General features: G+C 39.9%; 1 protein-coding gene across 1 annotated transcript; it reads left to right on the top strand.

Moving 5' to 3' along the window:
* The first annotated feature begins 102 nt into the window (after positions 1 to 102).
* Positions 103 to 8,330, top strand: LOC122654948 (aquaporin PIP2-4-like). Its single transcript, XM_043849238.1, has 6 exons — positions 103 to 139; positions 227 to 351; positions 6,370 to 6,537; positions 6,663 to 6,727; positions 8,089 to 8,140; positions 8,295 to 8,330. Exons 1-6 carry the CDS (start codon positions 103 to 105, stop codon positions 8,328 to 8,330), a joined length of 483 nt encoding a protein of 160 aa, XP_043705173.1.
* Positions 8,331 to 16,494: the final 8,164 nt, after the last annotated feature.

Here is a 16,494-nt window from a genome sequence, read left to right as displayed (position 1 = left end):
TGGTATTCTTCTTATTTCCTTCTCGACGCTTGGCCCCTCATAACTGCTGCTCAAATTTTCTCTTATAATCCAGGACATAACTATGATATCTTGGTTTGTTTCATGATCTTCATCCTCGTTTACTGCACTGCCATCTCTGGTGGGTAATCCATTTTTTTTTATTTTTTCTCTGTTTTCTATTGTTTGCAATTTGATTATAAACAGTTGTGTGTGTTTGTGTTTGTAGGAGGGCATATTAACCCAGCAGTGACGTTTGTCCTTTTCTTAGCCCGTACAGTGTCACTAATCTGTGCTGTGATGTACATCGTGGTAGAATGCTTGGGTGCAATGTGTGGTGTAGGGCTAGTAAAGGTGTTGAGAGAACAACTAGTTGATTAATGCTTAAGTGATTAATCCTATCACTTAGCCCTTTATTTATAGTAATAGAATCAAAGAGTACAACTCCTAATCAAAGTAGGAATGCTAATAACAGAAATAGAAACAACTAGGAATGCACACTCCTAGTCAAACTAGGAGTGCTCCCCTTGTCTATTCGAATAGAGATCGACAAGGGGAAAAATACAGAAATAAAAGGCAAATTACAGAATAATAAAAACAGAAAATAAAGAGGGAGAAAGTGGGAGATAAAGTGGGAAAAAGGACCAGAATACCCCTACGGTATTCTGGCCCATATATTCTAACACTTCCCCTCAAGTTGGTGCAAAGATGTCGCACATGCCCAACTTGGCTAGAAAAGGACGAAACACTTTGCCACTCCACCCTTTGTGAACACATCACCAGTTGATCAAGAGACTTCACATAGGGAACAAAGATTAGTCCATTCAAGTTTCTCCTTGATGAAATGTCGGTCTACCTCCACATGTTTTGTACGATCATGTTGGACAGGATTATGAGCGATGCTTATGGCAGCCTTATTGTCACAATATAACATCATTGGAAGTTGGACAGAACCCCAATATCTTGCAACAACCCTTTAAGCCACAACAATTCACAGATGCCATGCGCCATTGCACGAAATTCAGCCTCAAGACTGACCTAGCCACCACATTCTCGTTTACTTACGCCAGGTGACGAGGTTACCTCCTACAAAAGAGCAATATCCGAGATGGACTTCCGATCACATGAACCAGCCCAATCTGCATCAGTGTATGCTTCAACCTTCAGATGACCATTGGAAGATAAAAGAATTCCTTGTCCCGGAGCAGACTTCAAGTATCGTAAGATGCGAAGAACCACCTCCATATGAGAAGAATAAGGGTCATGCATAAACTGGCTGACCATACTAACTGCAATGGCAATGTGTGGCGAGTGTGAGATAGGTAGATAAGTTTGCCGACCAACCGGCGATAACGACCTTTGTCAACGGTGTGCCTTCTTTCTCCTTGAGTCTTGTCGTAGCTTCATGGGAGTGTCGAAGGATGACACCCTAGCAGCCCGTTCGATAGTAGATCCAGGACATAATTTCTCTGAGACAGAAATATGCCCTTTGAAGAGCGCGCAACCTCTATCCCTAGAAAATATTTTAGAGTCCCCAGATCCTTAATTTCAAACTCACGGCTAAGAAACAGCTTCAACCTTTTTATCTCATCACCATCATTGCCGGTCACTACAATATCATCAACATAAACTATGAGGAGAGTAACCCTATCACCCATACGTTTGATGAACAAGGTATGATCAGCATTGCTTTGCTGGTAGCCCACTGAAAGCATAGCCCTGTGAAATCTACCGAACCAAGCTCTTGGTGACTGCTTCAAGCCATAGAGTGCACGCTTCAGTTGACAAACCTTACCCTTGGTAGCAGGACTTGAAAAACCTGGAGGAATGTCCATATATACCTCTTCTCTTAGTTCACCATGGAGGAAGGCATTCTTCACATCCAACTGCTGAAGATCCCATCCAAGGTTCACAGCATAGGATAGCAATACCCTGACAGTATTGAGTTTTGCTACTGGTGCGAAAGTCTCCTGGTAGTCAATGCCATATGTCTGAGTGAAGCCTTTAGCAACTAGACATGCCTTGTACCGATCCACTGTACCATCTGCCTTCTGCTTGACCACAAACACCCATTTACAACCCACTGGTTTTTTTCCTGGAGGAAGAACTACAAGATCCCACGTATTGTTTTTGTTCAATGCTCTCATTTCTTCCAACATTGCTGCCTTCCACTTCCCATCTGTAGATGCTTCCTGCCAATTTTTAGGAATGGAAACAGAAGAAAGGGAGGAAACAAAAGTACGAAAAGAAGGAGAAAGAGAACTATAAGAAACAAAACGGGAAATAGGATGTAAAGTGCAGGTCCTGGTACCTTTGTGATGTGGGATGGGTAGATCAGAAGAGGAGGGCTCACCAGGAGGAGGATCTGGATCCTGAGGCGGCAACTGGATGGGTATCGGTGCTGCAGTAGACTGATTCTGCCCTCTGTTAGAACATCTCCGGTTATAAGTGAGAATGGTGGAATTGTCAATGGTCCTCTGAAAGTTACGAATGGTCCTCTGTACTGGAGTCAGCTCCCCCTGAGTAGGAACATTACCACCACCTATTTCCAAGGTCTCCCCTTGTATTGGAATCCCCCCAGGTGATGGGACAGCAGCCTCGGGAGGCTGGACAGCAGCTACTGGAGGCTGGGCAGCAGCCATGGGAGGCCGGACAGCAACCTCGGGAGGCTGGACAGCAGCCATGGGAGGCTGGACAGCAACCTCGGGAGGCTGGACAGCAGTTATGGGAGGCTGGTTGGTGGCTATAGGTGATGCTGGGAAGGGAAACCCAAGAGGATGAACCACATCTTCACTAGAGTGCTCCCCCTGAAGAGGCGGGGAAGAATAATAGGAAAGGGTTTCATGGAAAACCACATCCATACTGACCATAGTACGGCGGGTAGGAGGGTGGTAACACTTGTAACCTTTCTGGGTTGGAGAATAACCCAAAAAAATACACCTTAACCCCCGGGGTTCAAGTTTGCCAGGGGAATGAGTATCCCTAGCATAACAGACACAACCAAAGACCTTGGGAGGGACCACAAAAGAAGAATCACCAAGTAAAAGGTCAGCGGGGCTACGGGAATCCAGAACCCGTGAAGGTAACTTATTAATAAGGTAAGCTGCAGTGAGAACAGCATCACCTCAATATTGGGATGGAACATGGCGAGCAAACATTAAAGCCTTGGCCACTTCCAATAAGTGGCGATTCTTTCTTTCAGCCACACCATTTTGGGCTGGGGTATCAACACAACTAGTCGATGTAGAATCCACGATCGCAAGTCTTCGTTGAAATTGGGATTTTTATATTCATGCCATTATCACTCCGTAAAACCTTAAGAGTGGCCTGGAATTGGAGTCCGGATCATTTTATGAAAATGTTGAAAGCAAGAAAAAACTTGGTTTTTAGATCAAGAAGATAAATCCAAGTATTACGAGAATGACAATCAATAAATGAGACAAACCAACGGTGGCGAAATAGAGGTCTTACGACTAGGTCCCCAAACATCCGAATGCACCAAATTAAAACAGGAAGAACTCCTTTTATTTGATAAAGAAAAAGTTGCACGTGTCTGTTTGGCCGGAACACAAGCCTCACAAAAAAAGTTATCCTTATTACATTTGGTGACTAAAGAAGGAAATAAATGTGCTAAAATTCCTAATGGAGGGTGACCTAATCTAGAGTGCCATTGGTAAAGTTCAGAAGAGACTAAGGAGTTCTGATGTAGTGGAGAAGTTACCGGTGGAGAGAGATGACCATCATCAAGCAGATACAGCCCACCGTGAACTTTACCCAATCCAATCGTCTTCCCAGACGCCAGATCCTGAAAAACACAATGGGAAGGAAAAAAGGTTACCTTGCAGTTAAGATCACGAGTAATACTACTAATGGAAAGGAGGTTAGTAGTAAAATTAGGGATATGTAAAACAGAAGACAAAGGGAGGTTTGAAGTGCAGTTGATGATCCCTTTTCCAGAGATAGAGGAAAGGGAACCATCAGCCACTTTGACCTTGTCTTTCCCAGAAGTGGGAGAGTATCTATAAAATAAGCTAGAAGAGCCAGTTATGTGATCTGTAGCTCCGGAATCAATTATCCAGGGATGGGAAGCTACAGAAGCACAATGACCACCAAAAGGGATACCTGACCGGGCAAAATAAGAACCTGAAGGAGCCGAGGAATTGGCAGTAGCAGCGGAAGTAGTAGAGGCCGCAACAGCGGAAGACCTGAGTACACGCAGGAAAGCCTGTAGATCATCCTGGGATAGACCAATGTCCGTAGTTGGGGCTGTAGCAACAGATTCAGATTGATGGGCCTTGCTCTTAGGTTTTTTCTTGGCAGCCCGCTTGGCTTCAAAGTCAGCCGGTTTCCCATGAAGCTTCCAGCATTTGTCCTTGGTGTGATAAGGCTTGTGACAGTGGTCACATGTAATAGGACTGGAAGTAGAACTACCAACAGATAACGTACCAATAGGGGCAGCAGCCTGGAGAGCTGATCTGTCGAAACAGGAGGATGTAACATAGCAGCCCTGCGGTTTTCTTCTGAAGAGACCAGGGCATAGGATTGTTCAAGTGTGGGAAAAGGTGAATGGCCCAACACCTGAACACGTATCTGGTCATATTCAACATTCAACCCAGCCAAGAAGTCATAAACCCGAATCTTGTCAACATGCTTCTTATATGCAACTATGTTGGCAGCGGTATCAGGGTGATAATCGGAAAAATGGTCCAATTGCTGCCAGAGGCTGCGGAGAGTGGCATAATATTTAGACACAGTTAGGTCCCCTTGAGTAGTATGAAGAACCTTCTTGCGAAGCTCATAAACCTGAGCATCATTACCAAGCTGCCCATATGTCTCCTTACATGCTGCCCAAATCTGAGAAGCCGTATCAAGTAAAAGAAAACCCTGTGCAAGATCCGAAGTCATAGAACCAACCAAATAGGACATAAGAAGACCATTGTGGGCTAGCCATTTAGTCCGGGCAGCACCCGGGGTAGTCGGCATAGGAATAATCCCATCAATATAATCAGTGAGGCCACGACCAGCAATAGCAAAAGAGGCTGATCGAGACCATAGAAGATAGTTGCTGCCGTCTAACTTGATAGGGTTAGTGTGGAGATCACGAAAATCAGACTTGTCATTGGTAACCTGATCAGATGTGGCAGTGGAAATATCAGTGGAGTCACCCATAGTGCAGAGAGGAGCTGATCAGCAGAGAAAGCCACTGAAGTAGCCAAACAAGGGATGGAAAACACACCACCCAAAAAAGCAGCAGCAAACAAGGAGCCCTCCCCAATATTGATTAAGTTAGGGTTTGGAAGAAACCCAAAAAAAAACAATCGATGGGGGGAGAGGAAACCAAAACTATGCTGCAGATGAAGCCAGGTGAATCAGTCCAAGAGCCGGCAGGGTATGCCTTTGATGAAGAATAAAACCAAAAACAAACAGCAACTGTAATCAGCCCTAATCCCAATATCAATAAGGCTCAGGGTTTTGTTGTAGGAAAACCCGAAAATAAGAGATCGAGTGGGAGAAGGGGTCTTGAACCAATATGAGGCTGGAAAACAGCAGTCCAGTGTCGCACAACAACTGTAATCAGCCCTAATCCCAATATCGATAAGGCTCAGGGTTTTGTTGTAGGAAAACCCTGAAAATAAGAGATCGAGTGGGAGAAGGGGTCTTCAGTACCAATATGAGGCTGGAAAACAGCAGTCCAGTGTCGCAGAAGTGCTCCAATATAGGGAGAAGCAGTCCCAATAAACTCAGGCCTGATCTGCAATAAAATATGGAAGCTCCAATTTCCGCAAGAGGGAACCAGCAGCAGCCATCGAACAGGAAAATTAGGTCATGAATTAGGGGGAAAAAAAAAAAAAAAAAAGGGAGGTGAGAAGGGGCAGCAACTAGATCATAAGATCACCTCTGTAGTGCTGCCCTTAGAAAAGGAGAAGAAGCAAGGAGAAGGAAGAGAAAAGAGATCGAGAGAGAGGGGAAAGAGAAGAGAACACGATGGGAGGGTGGGAAAAAAATTTAGGTTAGATCAATTCGTAGCTCTGATACCATGTTGAGAGAACAACTAGTTGATTAATGCTTAAGTGATTAATCCTATCACTTAGCCCTTTATTTATAGTAATAGAATCAAAGAGTACAACTCCTAATCAAAGTAGGAATGCTAATAACAGAAATAGAAACAACTAGGAATGCACACTCCTAGTCAAACTAGGAGTGCTCCCCTTGTCTATTCTAATAGAGATCGACAAGGGGAAAAATACAGAAATAAAAGGCAAATTACAGAATAATAAAAACAGAAAATAAAGAGGGAGAAAGTGGGAGATAAAGTGGGAAAAAGGACCAGAATACCCATACGGTATTCTGGCCCATATATTCTAACAAAAGGCCTTACAAAAATCCTATGTGCAGTATGGTTGCGGGGCGAACAAGATCGCCAATGGCTACAGAAAAGGTGTGGGTTTGGCAGCTCAAATTATTGGCACCTTCGTCCTTGTCTACATTGTTTTCTCTGCTACTGATCCCAAGAGAAGTCCTAGAGACTCCCATGTCCCTGTAAGTTCACCTGTTTTACTTGAAAAACAGAGTATTATTAGAAGCGATATAGAAATCATTCTCAATTCTCTTGTTAACCCACATAGAAAATGTTCTAATTGTGAACTTTTGCTTTGGATTTACAGGTATTGGCACTACTTCCATTTGGGTTTGCAGTTTTGTTCCCCCCTTTGGTGGGTGGCACAACCAGGTTTTTTGATCGCCTCAACAATTGAATTTCTTCCTTCTTCCACTTTTCTCTTCTTTATTTTTTAGTCATTTCCTTGCAGTGCGCATTCTAATTTGCGCTATTTTGAAGTGAAGATCGTAATCTAATCTTTAAGCATTTCGTTATATGTGTGAAACTTGATAGGTTTTTTAGAACCAATTCGAGATTAAAATCCTTAGTTGACCTTGCAAGATGTATGTAAAATTGTGTGTGGTGATTTTACGTACACGAGTCGTACGAAACTACAGTTGGCATGTATCTCTGATGTCACCTGCTCTATATAAATATTTTCCATTGACCATTTTTGGTTTGCTCCCTTTCAAATCAACTCTATTTTCTCTTCTCTCTCTCTTTCTTTGTTCATCAGAAGCAATATAGGAAGGATCAGATTTTTGAAATATCATTTTTGAAGTTGTAGAAAGGGCTGAAAAAGATGAGATTTCTCTATAGCCATTACTCTTTTCCAAGGCAAATGTGACCAAAATTAGGCTGGAGCTGTGTCCGTATAACAATGATTAACATCTATTTAGCTAGAATGATGACAAAGCTTAATTCTATTCATGTGGTAAGCTAGGGTGATTCTAACATGTTTTAGGCTGGAGGTCATGGGTAAGAGATTCGTTGACAATATGTGACATTTTAGAGAAACCAGGGGGGTAGACGGCTGCATCAGGTGCATCATTCTTGGGTTTCCCAACTTCCACTAATGATTCAGTGGACTCGCTAGGCATGGATGGGTTTTTTTTTTTTATATTATTTTTATGATCCGACTTTTCATCGTTATTCCTATCAGAAAACTGCTATTATCAGCCTGTTTCCTCTTCTTTAATAAACTCACTAGTACTTTAAAGCAACAGCTGATCACTGGTTTACTCAGCCTATATGCCTTATGTTTGCCTATTATATTAGGTCTCAATAGCAGCTCTATGTAAAATTTTATTTTCCAATGCTCTCTATAGGCTCTGAAGCATGATGGAACTGTTCAATTCTTTCTTTCTAATATTAATTCTTTGGTATAGTTCTTTTTATGTATGTCTCATTTCAGGGCAAGTAAAGTGCAAATTGTTCTATATTTTCTCAATTGACAGGTTGAAACAACTGCGTCTGACCTCTAAAGGGAGCAGTTATTGGTTGTGAAAATTTCAGAGCTTGAAGCCAGATAGATCATATTGTGAATCAAGTAACTGGGTTGAACCTTCTGTAGGACTTTGTGGTTGCTTGGCCAAATGGACCAAGAATCTGAATTAATACAAGACATACAAGTGATTCAGACATCCTTTTACAAAAGAAAAAGGAATCTCTGTTTCCTCTTAAATTTTTACTTTCCTTTTCCTTTGATGTAGGATGATTAATCCAACTGAGGAGGTAGCTGAGGCAAGGTTGAAATATCTGCAGGTAAGTGGCTGAAGAAGGTTCCTTCTGAGCTCTTGTATCCTTGTTTGAGATAGACTCATCTATCTTCTTGTTACATGGTGTTTATAAAAACAGAGTAATCCTACATATCTTTTTAACATCCTGGATAATGGTGTCTTGCTGTGTAATTTTTTAGAAGTGTGCTCCATATGAATGGAAAATTGTTAAATGAGAAAATTACTTGGACACCCCCTAGACCATTGCCTATTTTCTTACTATCCCCAACTTTTCAAACAATTACTTGACACCCCCTGAAATCTGACGGTGTTAGTTTGCTGTTAGAGGTTGAATGAAAAAGTCCATTTTAACATTATCACATATTCAATAGAAAACAGTGAAATTGACAGATTTACCCCACCGCCCAACCCCCTGAACGGAAAATTGTTAAATTAGAAAATTACTTGGACATCCCCTAGACTATTTCCTGTTTTCTTACTATCCTCAACTTTTCAAACAATTACTTGACATCCCCTGAAATCTGACGGTGTTAGTTTGCTGTTAGTGGTTGAATGAAGAAGTCCATTTTACTCTTATCACATATTCAATAGAAAACTGTGAAATTGACAAATTTACCCCACCGCCCCTACCCCGTACTGCATTGCATCTGCAAGTCTGCAACATGACTGTTCAAACAATTACTTGACACCCTAATCGATTTCAGAAAAAGAATCCTCTTTTCTTAAACAAATTTCAAATCAAAATAACCCAAAACCGTTAATCGATTTCCCCCCCCCCCTTCTTTGTTAAATCCTTATACTGTGATTAGGTCTCAATTTTGCCTTTTTCCTCTTCACATTCATCATGAGTTTTGTGTTGAATTTCAAAGTCATAGATAAACCATTATTTGGTGTCTTATTCCTCAAATTTCTGCTGCACATGATTGGCATAATTGATGAAAGATATTAACCAGGGCGTTGGTTTTAAGCCTTGGTTTCTTCGTTCCTTGAATTTGAGGAGTGAACATGTGTCATGTGCAGTTCAGAAATGTTGATATAAGATGGGTAGAACATTTTACGTGGGAGGAGACCTTTGGGTCCAATTTTTAGGGGTAGCACGCCTCATCCATCCTAGGCCTCTCTGCTCCAACAACTCCATTTTCTTCGAAAGAAACAACAATGAAAACGATAACAAGATGCTGCAATAAGGGATGATGATGTGTATCATCAATTAGAGAAACTGGATTTCATGACTGCTGCTAAAATTCTTTTCACCATGCCTCCAAAGAAAAAGAATTTGCATATGATACTTTAGAAGGTTGAATTGGCTCCAGAGACAGATGCGAGAGTACAGGTGGTGTCGGCTCCATTTCGGGCTTAATCTTCGAGGATGCCCTATTGGTTTTTGAAACAGCAGCCATGGCTGCTGGTTTTTTTTTGGACGCAGGAAGAAGAAGAAGAAGAAGAAGAAGGGGGTAAATCTGTCCAACTAATTGTTTGAAAAATTGGGGATGGTAAGAAAACGAGCAATAGTCTAGGGGGTGTCCGAAGTAATTTTCTCTTGTTAAATTGTGTGAATATGCTGCCAAGAACCCCCTCCGAATTCCAAAGGTACTCCTTTCTTTCAACATAATGTAACCTCCTTTCGTTATTTCCGTAGCAATGGTTTCTACTTGGAGGTTATTTTGGTCTCCTTTTCTTCGTTGTAGGCTGCCAAGTATCTTGAACAAAGGTGCACAAAAGAATTGAGGTCTGAGCATGTCAAATATATCAGTATTATCACAGAGGCATACCATAAACTGCTTTGCATATGGAAGGAGTAGATGTAAGTGTAATGGTTTTCTTTTTGCCTCTTATCTTTCTTGATTTTTTTACTATAATTGTAGTTGTGGAATACAGTTTTTTTTAATTAAAAAAAGAAAAAAGGAGAAAAGTTTACTTGGAACTTAATGTTCTTATGAAACTAGTCTCATTTCTTATTTTCTTAGAACTTCCAAGTCCAACTACTGTTAGTTCCGTTTCTGGCTCAAGGCAACTCAAGAAGTGAATTCAGTCTCATTTGCTTGACCCGGATTTGGTGTCATTTAAATATTCCCCTCATTTGGACTTATAGAGTAGTTTTCAATATTTTTTTTTCTTTCCTTTTTGTTCTTACTACTTTATTTAGGGAAGATTTTATCCATAAATTCTTGTTATATCTATTTTAGTTGCCAGAAGGTGGGTCTGTTTGCATTCTTTTGCTGCTAGGCCATAGGTGGTAGTTCTTTGGTATCTCAAATATATTTCTCATGTATGCATTTTGTTCTATAGGGCATACTTCGCTCTCAGTCTACTGATTGTTGTAATTGAACTCTTGGACTTTGGGACTCCACAAAGCAGCAAGACAGTGTTCGTATTCTAGGATGCAAAATCTTGACCAGATTCATTCATAGTCAGGTGATTTTGGGATGTAATTGGCATCGTTTTCTAATATGTTACTTATATATCTTGCTAATTTTTCTTTGCATTATACAAACTGGTTAATCCGTTCAAGACTTTAATGTAAGTGTTGTGTGTGCTCTTAACAATCTGTTGTTGAGAAATCAGGAGATTTTTCTGCTTGGTGAAACATCCATTCAGTGGAGAAATTGATCTTAAATTATATTTTCCCCCCATTGTTAGTAGACTGTGTTGACATTTTTCTTGTTCTTATTGGTTGTGGTGGAAAACATAGAGTTTCCTCATATTGAAGGGAAATGCAAAGATCAAGCAATTGGAAGAAAAAGATATAAACTTTGAACATTTAACAGCTTGATTGGCATTCTGCACTTATAGATGCACATATATATATTTTTTTCTTCCATTCTTTGAATTTTTGTAACGGGAAACTTAATCACCCATATCGCCAGAGTATAACTATAATACTTTTTTTTTTGGTAAACTAGTATAACTATAATACACTTGTGAGAGAAGACAATATGATTAGTTTTAGAAAGTCTAATCAAGAGTTATGAGATTATGTCCAATTTGGAAGCACCACGTTTGACTTGCCATTTCATACATGGAAACCTCTTAACCATGTTTACAAATTAATTCCTTAACTCCTTGTCTCCACAAGCTCCCCTCCTGTTTGGCCACACGTGTATTTGCATGTGCACGTTTAGTAGTGTATATATATATATATTTTTTTTTGAGGGGGGAGGGGTTTGGATTGGTTTACAATTGTTATAAAGGGATCCTCTTCAATCACTTGATCTAAAAGTGGAGCATTCTTTTGAGCATCTGATTGGATTTGGGATGATGCTTGGATTGTGGATTTGTGCTAACAGTTTGTGAAGTGCTTGCTTACTTGGATCAGATGCCATCAAGTTATGGATTTAGTTTTTGTCCTTAACAAAGTTTCTGAATTTTGTTTTACTTCTCTTATTTGATGTGTATTTGGCATTGCTTTCCTCTTTTTTTCTCCAACAATGAACTTTATTTTAGTATTTTATGTCTCATTTTTTGAGTGTTGATTCCGCTTTTCATGCTTACTTTTTTCTAATAAATGAAGCATGAACAGGCAGATGGAAGTTATGCTCACAATATTGAGAAATTGGTTGCTAGAGTATGCATGCTTGCACGTGAGCCTGGGGAGGAATATAGCAAGGGGAAAATTACTTGGACACCCCCTAGACTATTGCCCATTTTCTTACTATCCCCCCTTTTTCAAACAATTACTTGAACACCCCCTGCATTTTACCATTTCTTTCAAGTAGGTCCTGTCCGTTAGTTTAGTGATGATGTCATCGGTTAAATTTTTTGTAATGCCTAAACTGACCCTTTTATCCTCTTCCTCCTGTAAGCCTCCGATTTCAGGTTCAAATCCTAATCCATTTCAGAAAAAATTCTTTGTTCTTAAACAAATTTCAAATTAAAATAACACAAATCCTTCTTCCTGCAACACACGGATTTCATATTCAAACCCTAATCGATTTCAGAAAAAATTTCATTTCTTAAACAAATTTCAAATCAAAATAACCCAAAACCCTTAATCAATTTCAGATTCAAACCCTAATAAATCTCTTTCTGGCACACGGCTCATACCCCTTTCAGTTCCAGCAATTTTTTCCGATTCGGAAAATCAAACATCTCTGATAGGCTCTCACGGAGAGAGACGGCATTAATAACACTGAACGGTGCGAAAGGACCAGATCTTTCACTCGAATTGGAACGCTTTCCACTCAGCTTCTTAATTTTCTGATTCGAAGCTGAGGATCACTTTCTTCTTCTTTGTTGGTGTCGTCTCTTACTACAAATAATGCAGAATACTGCACCAGCTCGGTTTATGGAGGGACCGAGTAATACTGATCAGAAGGAGTCCTCGTCTCTGCTTGCCAATTGGAACTCTTACGCGGCCTTGAAAGATTTGGAAGAGACTGAATCCTCCAGCTTAGGGTTTGATCTCGAAGCAGCTGTAAGAACTGCCAACGTTACCGGAACTTTTAACGTGTAAGCGCAAATCTTAAACCACCAATGATATTTTGGCTTTTTAGTATATATATATTTCAGTTTTACTTCTCTTTCAAGGTCTGTTCTAGAGATATGACTTTGTCTCGCTTTCCTGTTAGGGACTTTTTGAATTCCGCTGGTCTCTACTTGCTTTTGCTCTAGATTCTGGATTTGTTTTCCTGGTAGGATGTTCCTGGTTGTTTGCTTCGTTTTTCTCCGGTGTCTGCAAATCGCCACAGCAGCAGCAAATGGTTCAAGAATGAAAAGGGTGGGTTACAACAGGAGGTGTGGTTGCTGTAAGAAGAAGAAGAAGAAGGGTAAGTAGGTAATTTTAATTTCACTGTTTTCTATTGAATATGTGATAAGGGTAAAATGGACTGTTCCATTCAACCACTAACAGCAGACTAACAACGTCAGGTTTCGGGGGGTGTCAAGTAATTGTTTCAAAATTTGGGTATTTTAAGAAAAATGGCAATAGTCTAGGGGGTGTACAAGTAATTTTCCCTATAGCAAGTGCTGTTTGAGGGCATCAAGTTTGCAATGCCTTTGAGCCATGGTAGTTGGTGGATTTTTTTTTTTGGTTGTAATGTTTTGTTGTTAGCGCAACATGAGCACATTCATTTTTTAAATTTACCTCCATTTAATTCCTCATTGAGTCAAATTGATTTTTCACATTTCAGGTGTGGTTTATGGCAGATTTTTCACATGTTCTTGATGGTTTTGATGAGGTGAGTGGTTTTCTAATGCTTTAGTATGTGTTGGCAATTGGACCCAGTGTTTTATGACTTGTTTCCTGGTGCAATATGAAGAAATTGAGCTTTGGAGCTAGTAGCTGCACAAGGAAAACAGGTTAAAGTTAGAAGCAACAATGTGGAAATGTTTTAATAGAGGAATGATTAGGGGCTGTGGTGTGTACTTTCCACAACGAGAGTAGTTTCTTCTGAAATTACTTTAGGTGTAGCTCATTTCTTGTTTCTAGGGCTGGCATTTCAAGACTTCACACTCTTGTTAGATTTTTGACATGTTTACTCATATTGATGCACGTTTGACATAGTATGGGTGTGTCTGCAAACTGCATTTAGTTCTAGGAGATCATTGAGTTTGATATGTGTCCATTTAACATTATCTGCATCTTCTGGATCAACAGTTTGTAAACCCGTAGCAAGTTATGATTAAAGCCTGCGCATTCATGTATATATGCGAGTCTGATAATCAAGTCTCTGTACTTGTGAATATACTTCCAATTTAAGCTTCTGTTTGTACATCTCAAAATTAAGTTTAATTGGGTTCCTCAATCATGAATTTCTTTTGATTTAAGGATTTATACTTTGCGTAGATTGTGCATGCCACACTGGATAACTACGAACCAGATATAAATCTTGTAGATGATGGTGAAAGGGGGGAGCCAGATCACAATTGGGTTGATGAAGTAGTTAGATGTGAAGCAAGGGGTGGTGTTGGTGTTGGTAGTGATCTCAGCCTGAGCTACCTTAGGCCAAGACGAGAAAAAAAAGATTGCACTCTATTGACTTGGTAATAATGATTAGTTTTCTAACTGTTCATGGTGAATGGTTACTTGGTTTCTCTGCTCTATTCCTTAAAATTATATGCAACTGTCTATTATAGATAAGTGTTCCTGTTATAGGTATTTCTAATTTCTTCATTTATGTTTATGTTCATTCAATTGGGGTAAAGTGTTTCAGAAGCATAAATTTTTGTTGTATATATTCATATTGTGATAGTATGTATTTTTTCACATCTTCATTTTTGTTTGGCTTGGGCACTTCCACAAGTGAAATTGTTGGTTCCAGTACTTTTTCATGCCTTAAGTGCTTATCTTATTTTGGTTTCTCAAGTTCACTTGTCTCTTTTATTTTTTTAAAATCTATCTAGTTTGCTTCTCTAGGAATTCTTGTTTATTAGTTATCCCCTTCTTTTTTGTTTTTTTTTTTGGAGGGTAGTGCTTTATCAAAATTTTGTCTTTGGGCTTCTTGGTACTTAACTCTAGTTACTGTTTTAACTGGTAAAGGATTCTATTGCATTTTGTATTTATTTGTCTCAGATTTTCACATTGAATGCCTGTAATTATTCCTGAAATTGGTCAATTGTTATGTTCTCATACAACTCTGCGTCTCCCCACCTTTTTTTGGTTCTTATAGAGGTTTTCTAACGGGACATGGATAGCTTTTAATTTATTCTACAATGTGAACTGATAGATTTTTACCAAGAAAAGAACTGATAGATTGGGTGGGGGGTTTTACTAACCACCCTGATATGAGGTTACCATTTTGCTTTGACATTTTGGTAACGGGGGTGTCAAAAAATAGGGTTCTAACCCCATAGAAACAACCTAATAGATTCACGATAGGATACCTTTAGTCCAATTATGCCACTGTTATGGAATTCTCGATAATGGGTGTTGATATAGTAGTATTGGGAGTCCATTTGCTTCTGTGTTATATCTCTTGCCCCCCCCCCCCACCCCACCCCACCCCACCCCCAAAATAGCTCCATAATATTGTCAAACCAATTTGAGATTATGATTTGTGTCACATTGTGCACAGGTGAAGCGATTGATGGTCTTTGCAATGACAAACACAAAACCTCACTGACTAAGCCAGCCGGTCTCTCCCTCTCTCAAGTTCCTAAGGTTAATGTTTTGTGGATGCCATCCTACATAGCATGGAAGGTTTATTTCCAAGGATTGGCTTCTCTTTGTTAATTTTTTTAAAAATATATCTCAAATGGTGTGCCATATTAGATACTCAATTCTTCTCTTTTTCCCTTTCCCTCTCATCCCCAAAACAAAAATTCTGGAATCTCTGTATTTCTTCCTTATCTGAATCTTATAATATTTGTTTATTTTTACTCAAATTTTGGTTCTCTGCATTGCTTACACACAGGAAATGAGCAGTTGATTCTAGCTGCTGTCATTCGACATCTGGATCACAAAAATGTTGCACATGATCTGCAAATTAAATCTGATATTGTTCAGATTGCTAACGGTTTGGCTCGACAACTCAGAACACGAGCCGTAGTCTCTTAAATTGGGATTATTAGTGATCTAAGCAGGCATTTGTGGAAGTCTCTTCAGGCAACAGTTGAATTGGTAGGACAGCAAGAGTCAAACTTGAACATTTTCACTCCAGAACTTCATTGAAGACTGCTTATTGGAAATTGCTAAAGGAGTAAGTGCTATGCATATTCGCCGCAACCTGTTCTCCCCTCCGAATTGTAAACTCTGTTTAGATTCGCTTCCCTCTATACTCGCTGCAACCTGCTCTCCCCTCCAAATTGCAGAAGACCAAACCCTTTTTCTGCTTCCATCATCAATGTCACTTCAACTCCTCCTTCGAAGCTGAGGAGGTGGTTTTTCTCATCCACCAACGAAAGCCCTCCTCCTGTTTCCGAGACCAGGTTAACCCAACTACAGAAGTAGAAAGAAGTTCCACTCAATTTTGAAAACGTCAGAACCGAAGGTAGAAGAAATTGATTCAGAAAAGCAGGCCTGTCCTGCGCATCTTCTTCTACCCCCAATCCCTCCCTTACTATAGCAGCCATCATAGTGCTTTCTTCTATGTTTAACTGCTTGCAATTTAATAATCTCTGTTCTTTCCTATGGCGCAGAGTTCAAAGTTCTTGTTTCAGTCCCGAGGGAAATTACTTTGTCACTACTTCTTGGGACAACCGGGTTTTTTGATCGCTGCGTCAATTGAATTTCTTCCTTCTTCCTCTTTTCTCTTCGTTGCTTACTCGTTGAGGGTTTTTTCTGATGTTTTTTTGTTGAATTTTTAACAGGCACAAGACCAACCCTAAAGGTCCGGCTCCACCTGGTGCACTTCACCTAATTCAACCAATCAAAGCTCAAACCTGCAGCCCTGCACTGCAAAAAAACTTCCAGGACTTAACTATGATATCTGGTTTTGTTTC

This window comes from Telopea speciosissima, chromosome 1, assembly GCF_018873765.1.
Source record: "Telopea speciosissima isolate NSW1024214 ecotype Mountain lineage chromosome 1, Tspe_v1, whole genome shotgun sequence".
Taxonomy (NCBI): domain Eukaryota; kingdom Viridiplantae; phylum Streptophyta; class Magnoliopsida; order Proteales; family Proteaceae; genus Telopea; species Telopea speciosissima.
This window is presented reverse-complemented; position numbering and strand designations above follow the sequence as displayed.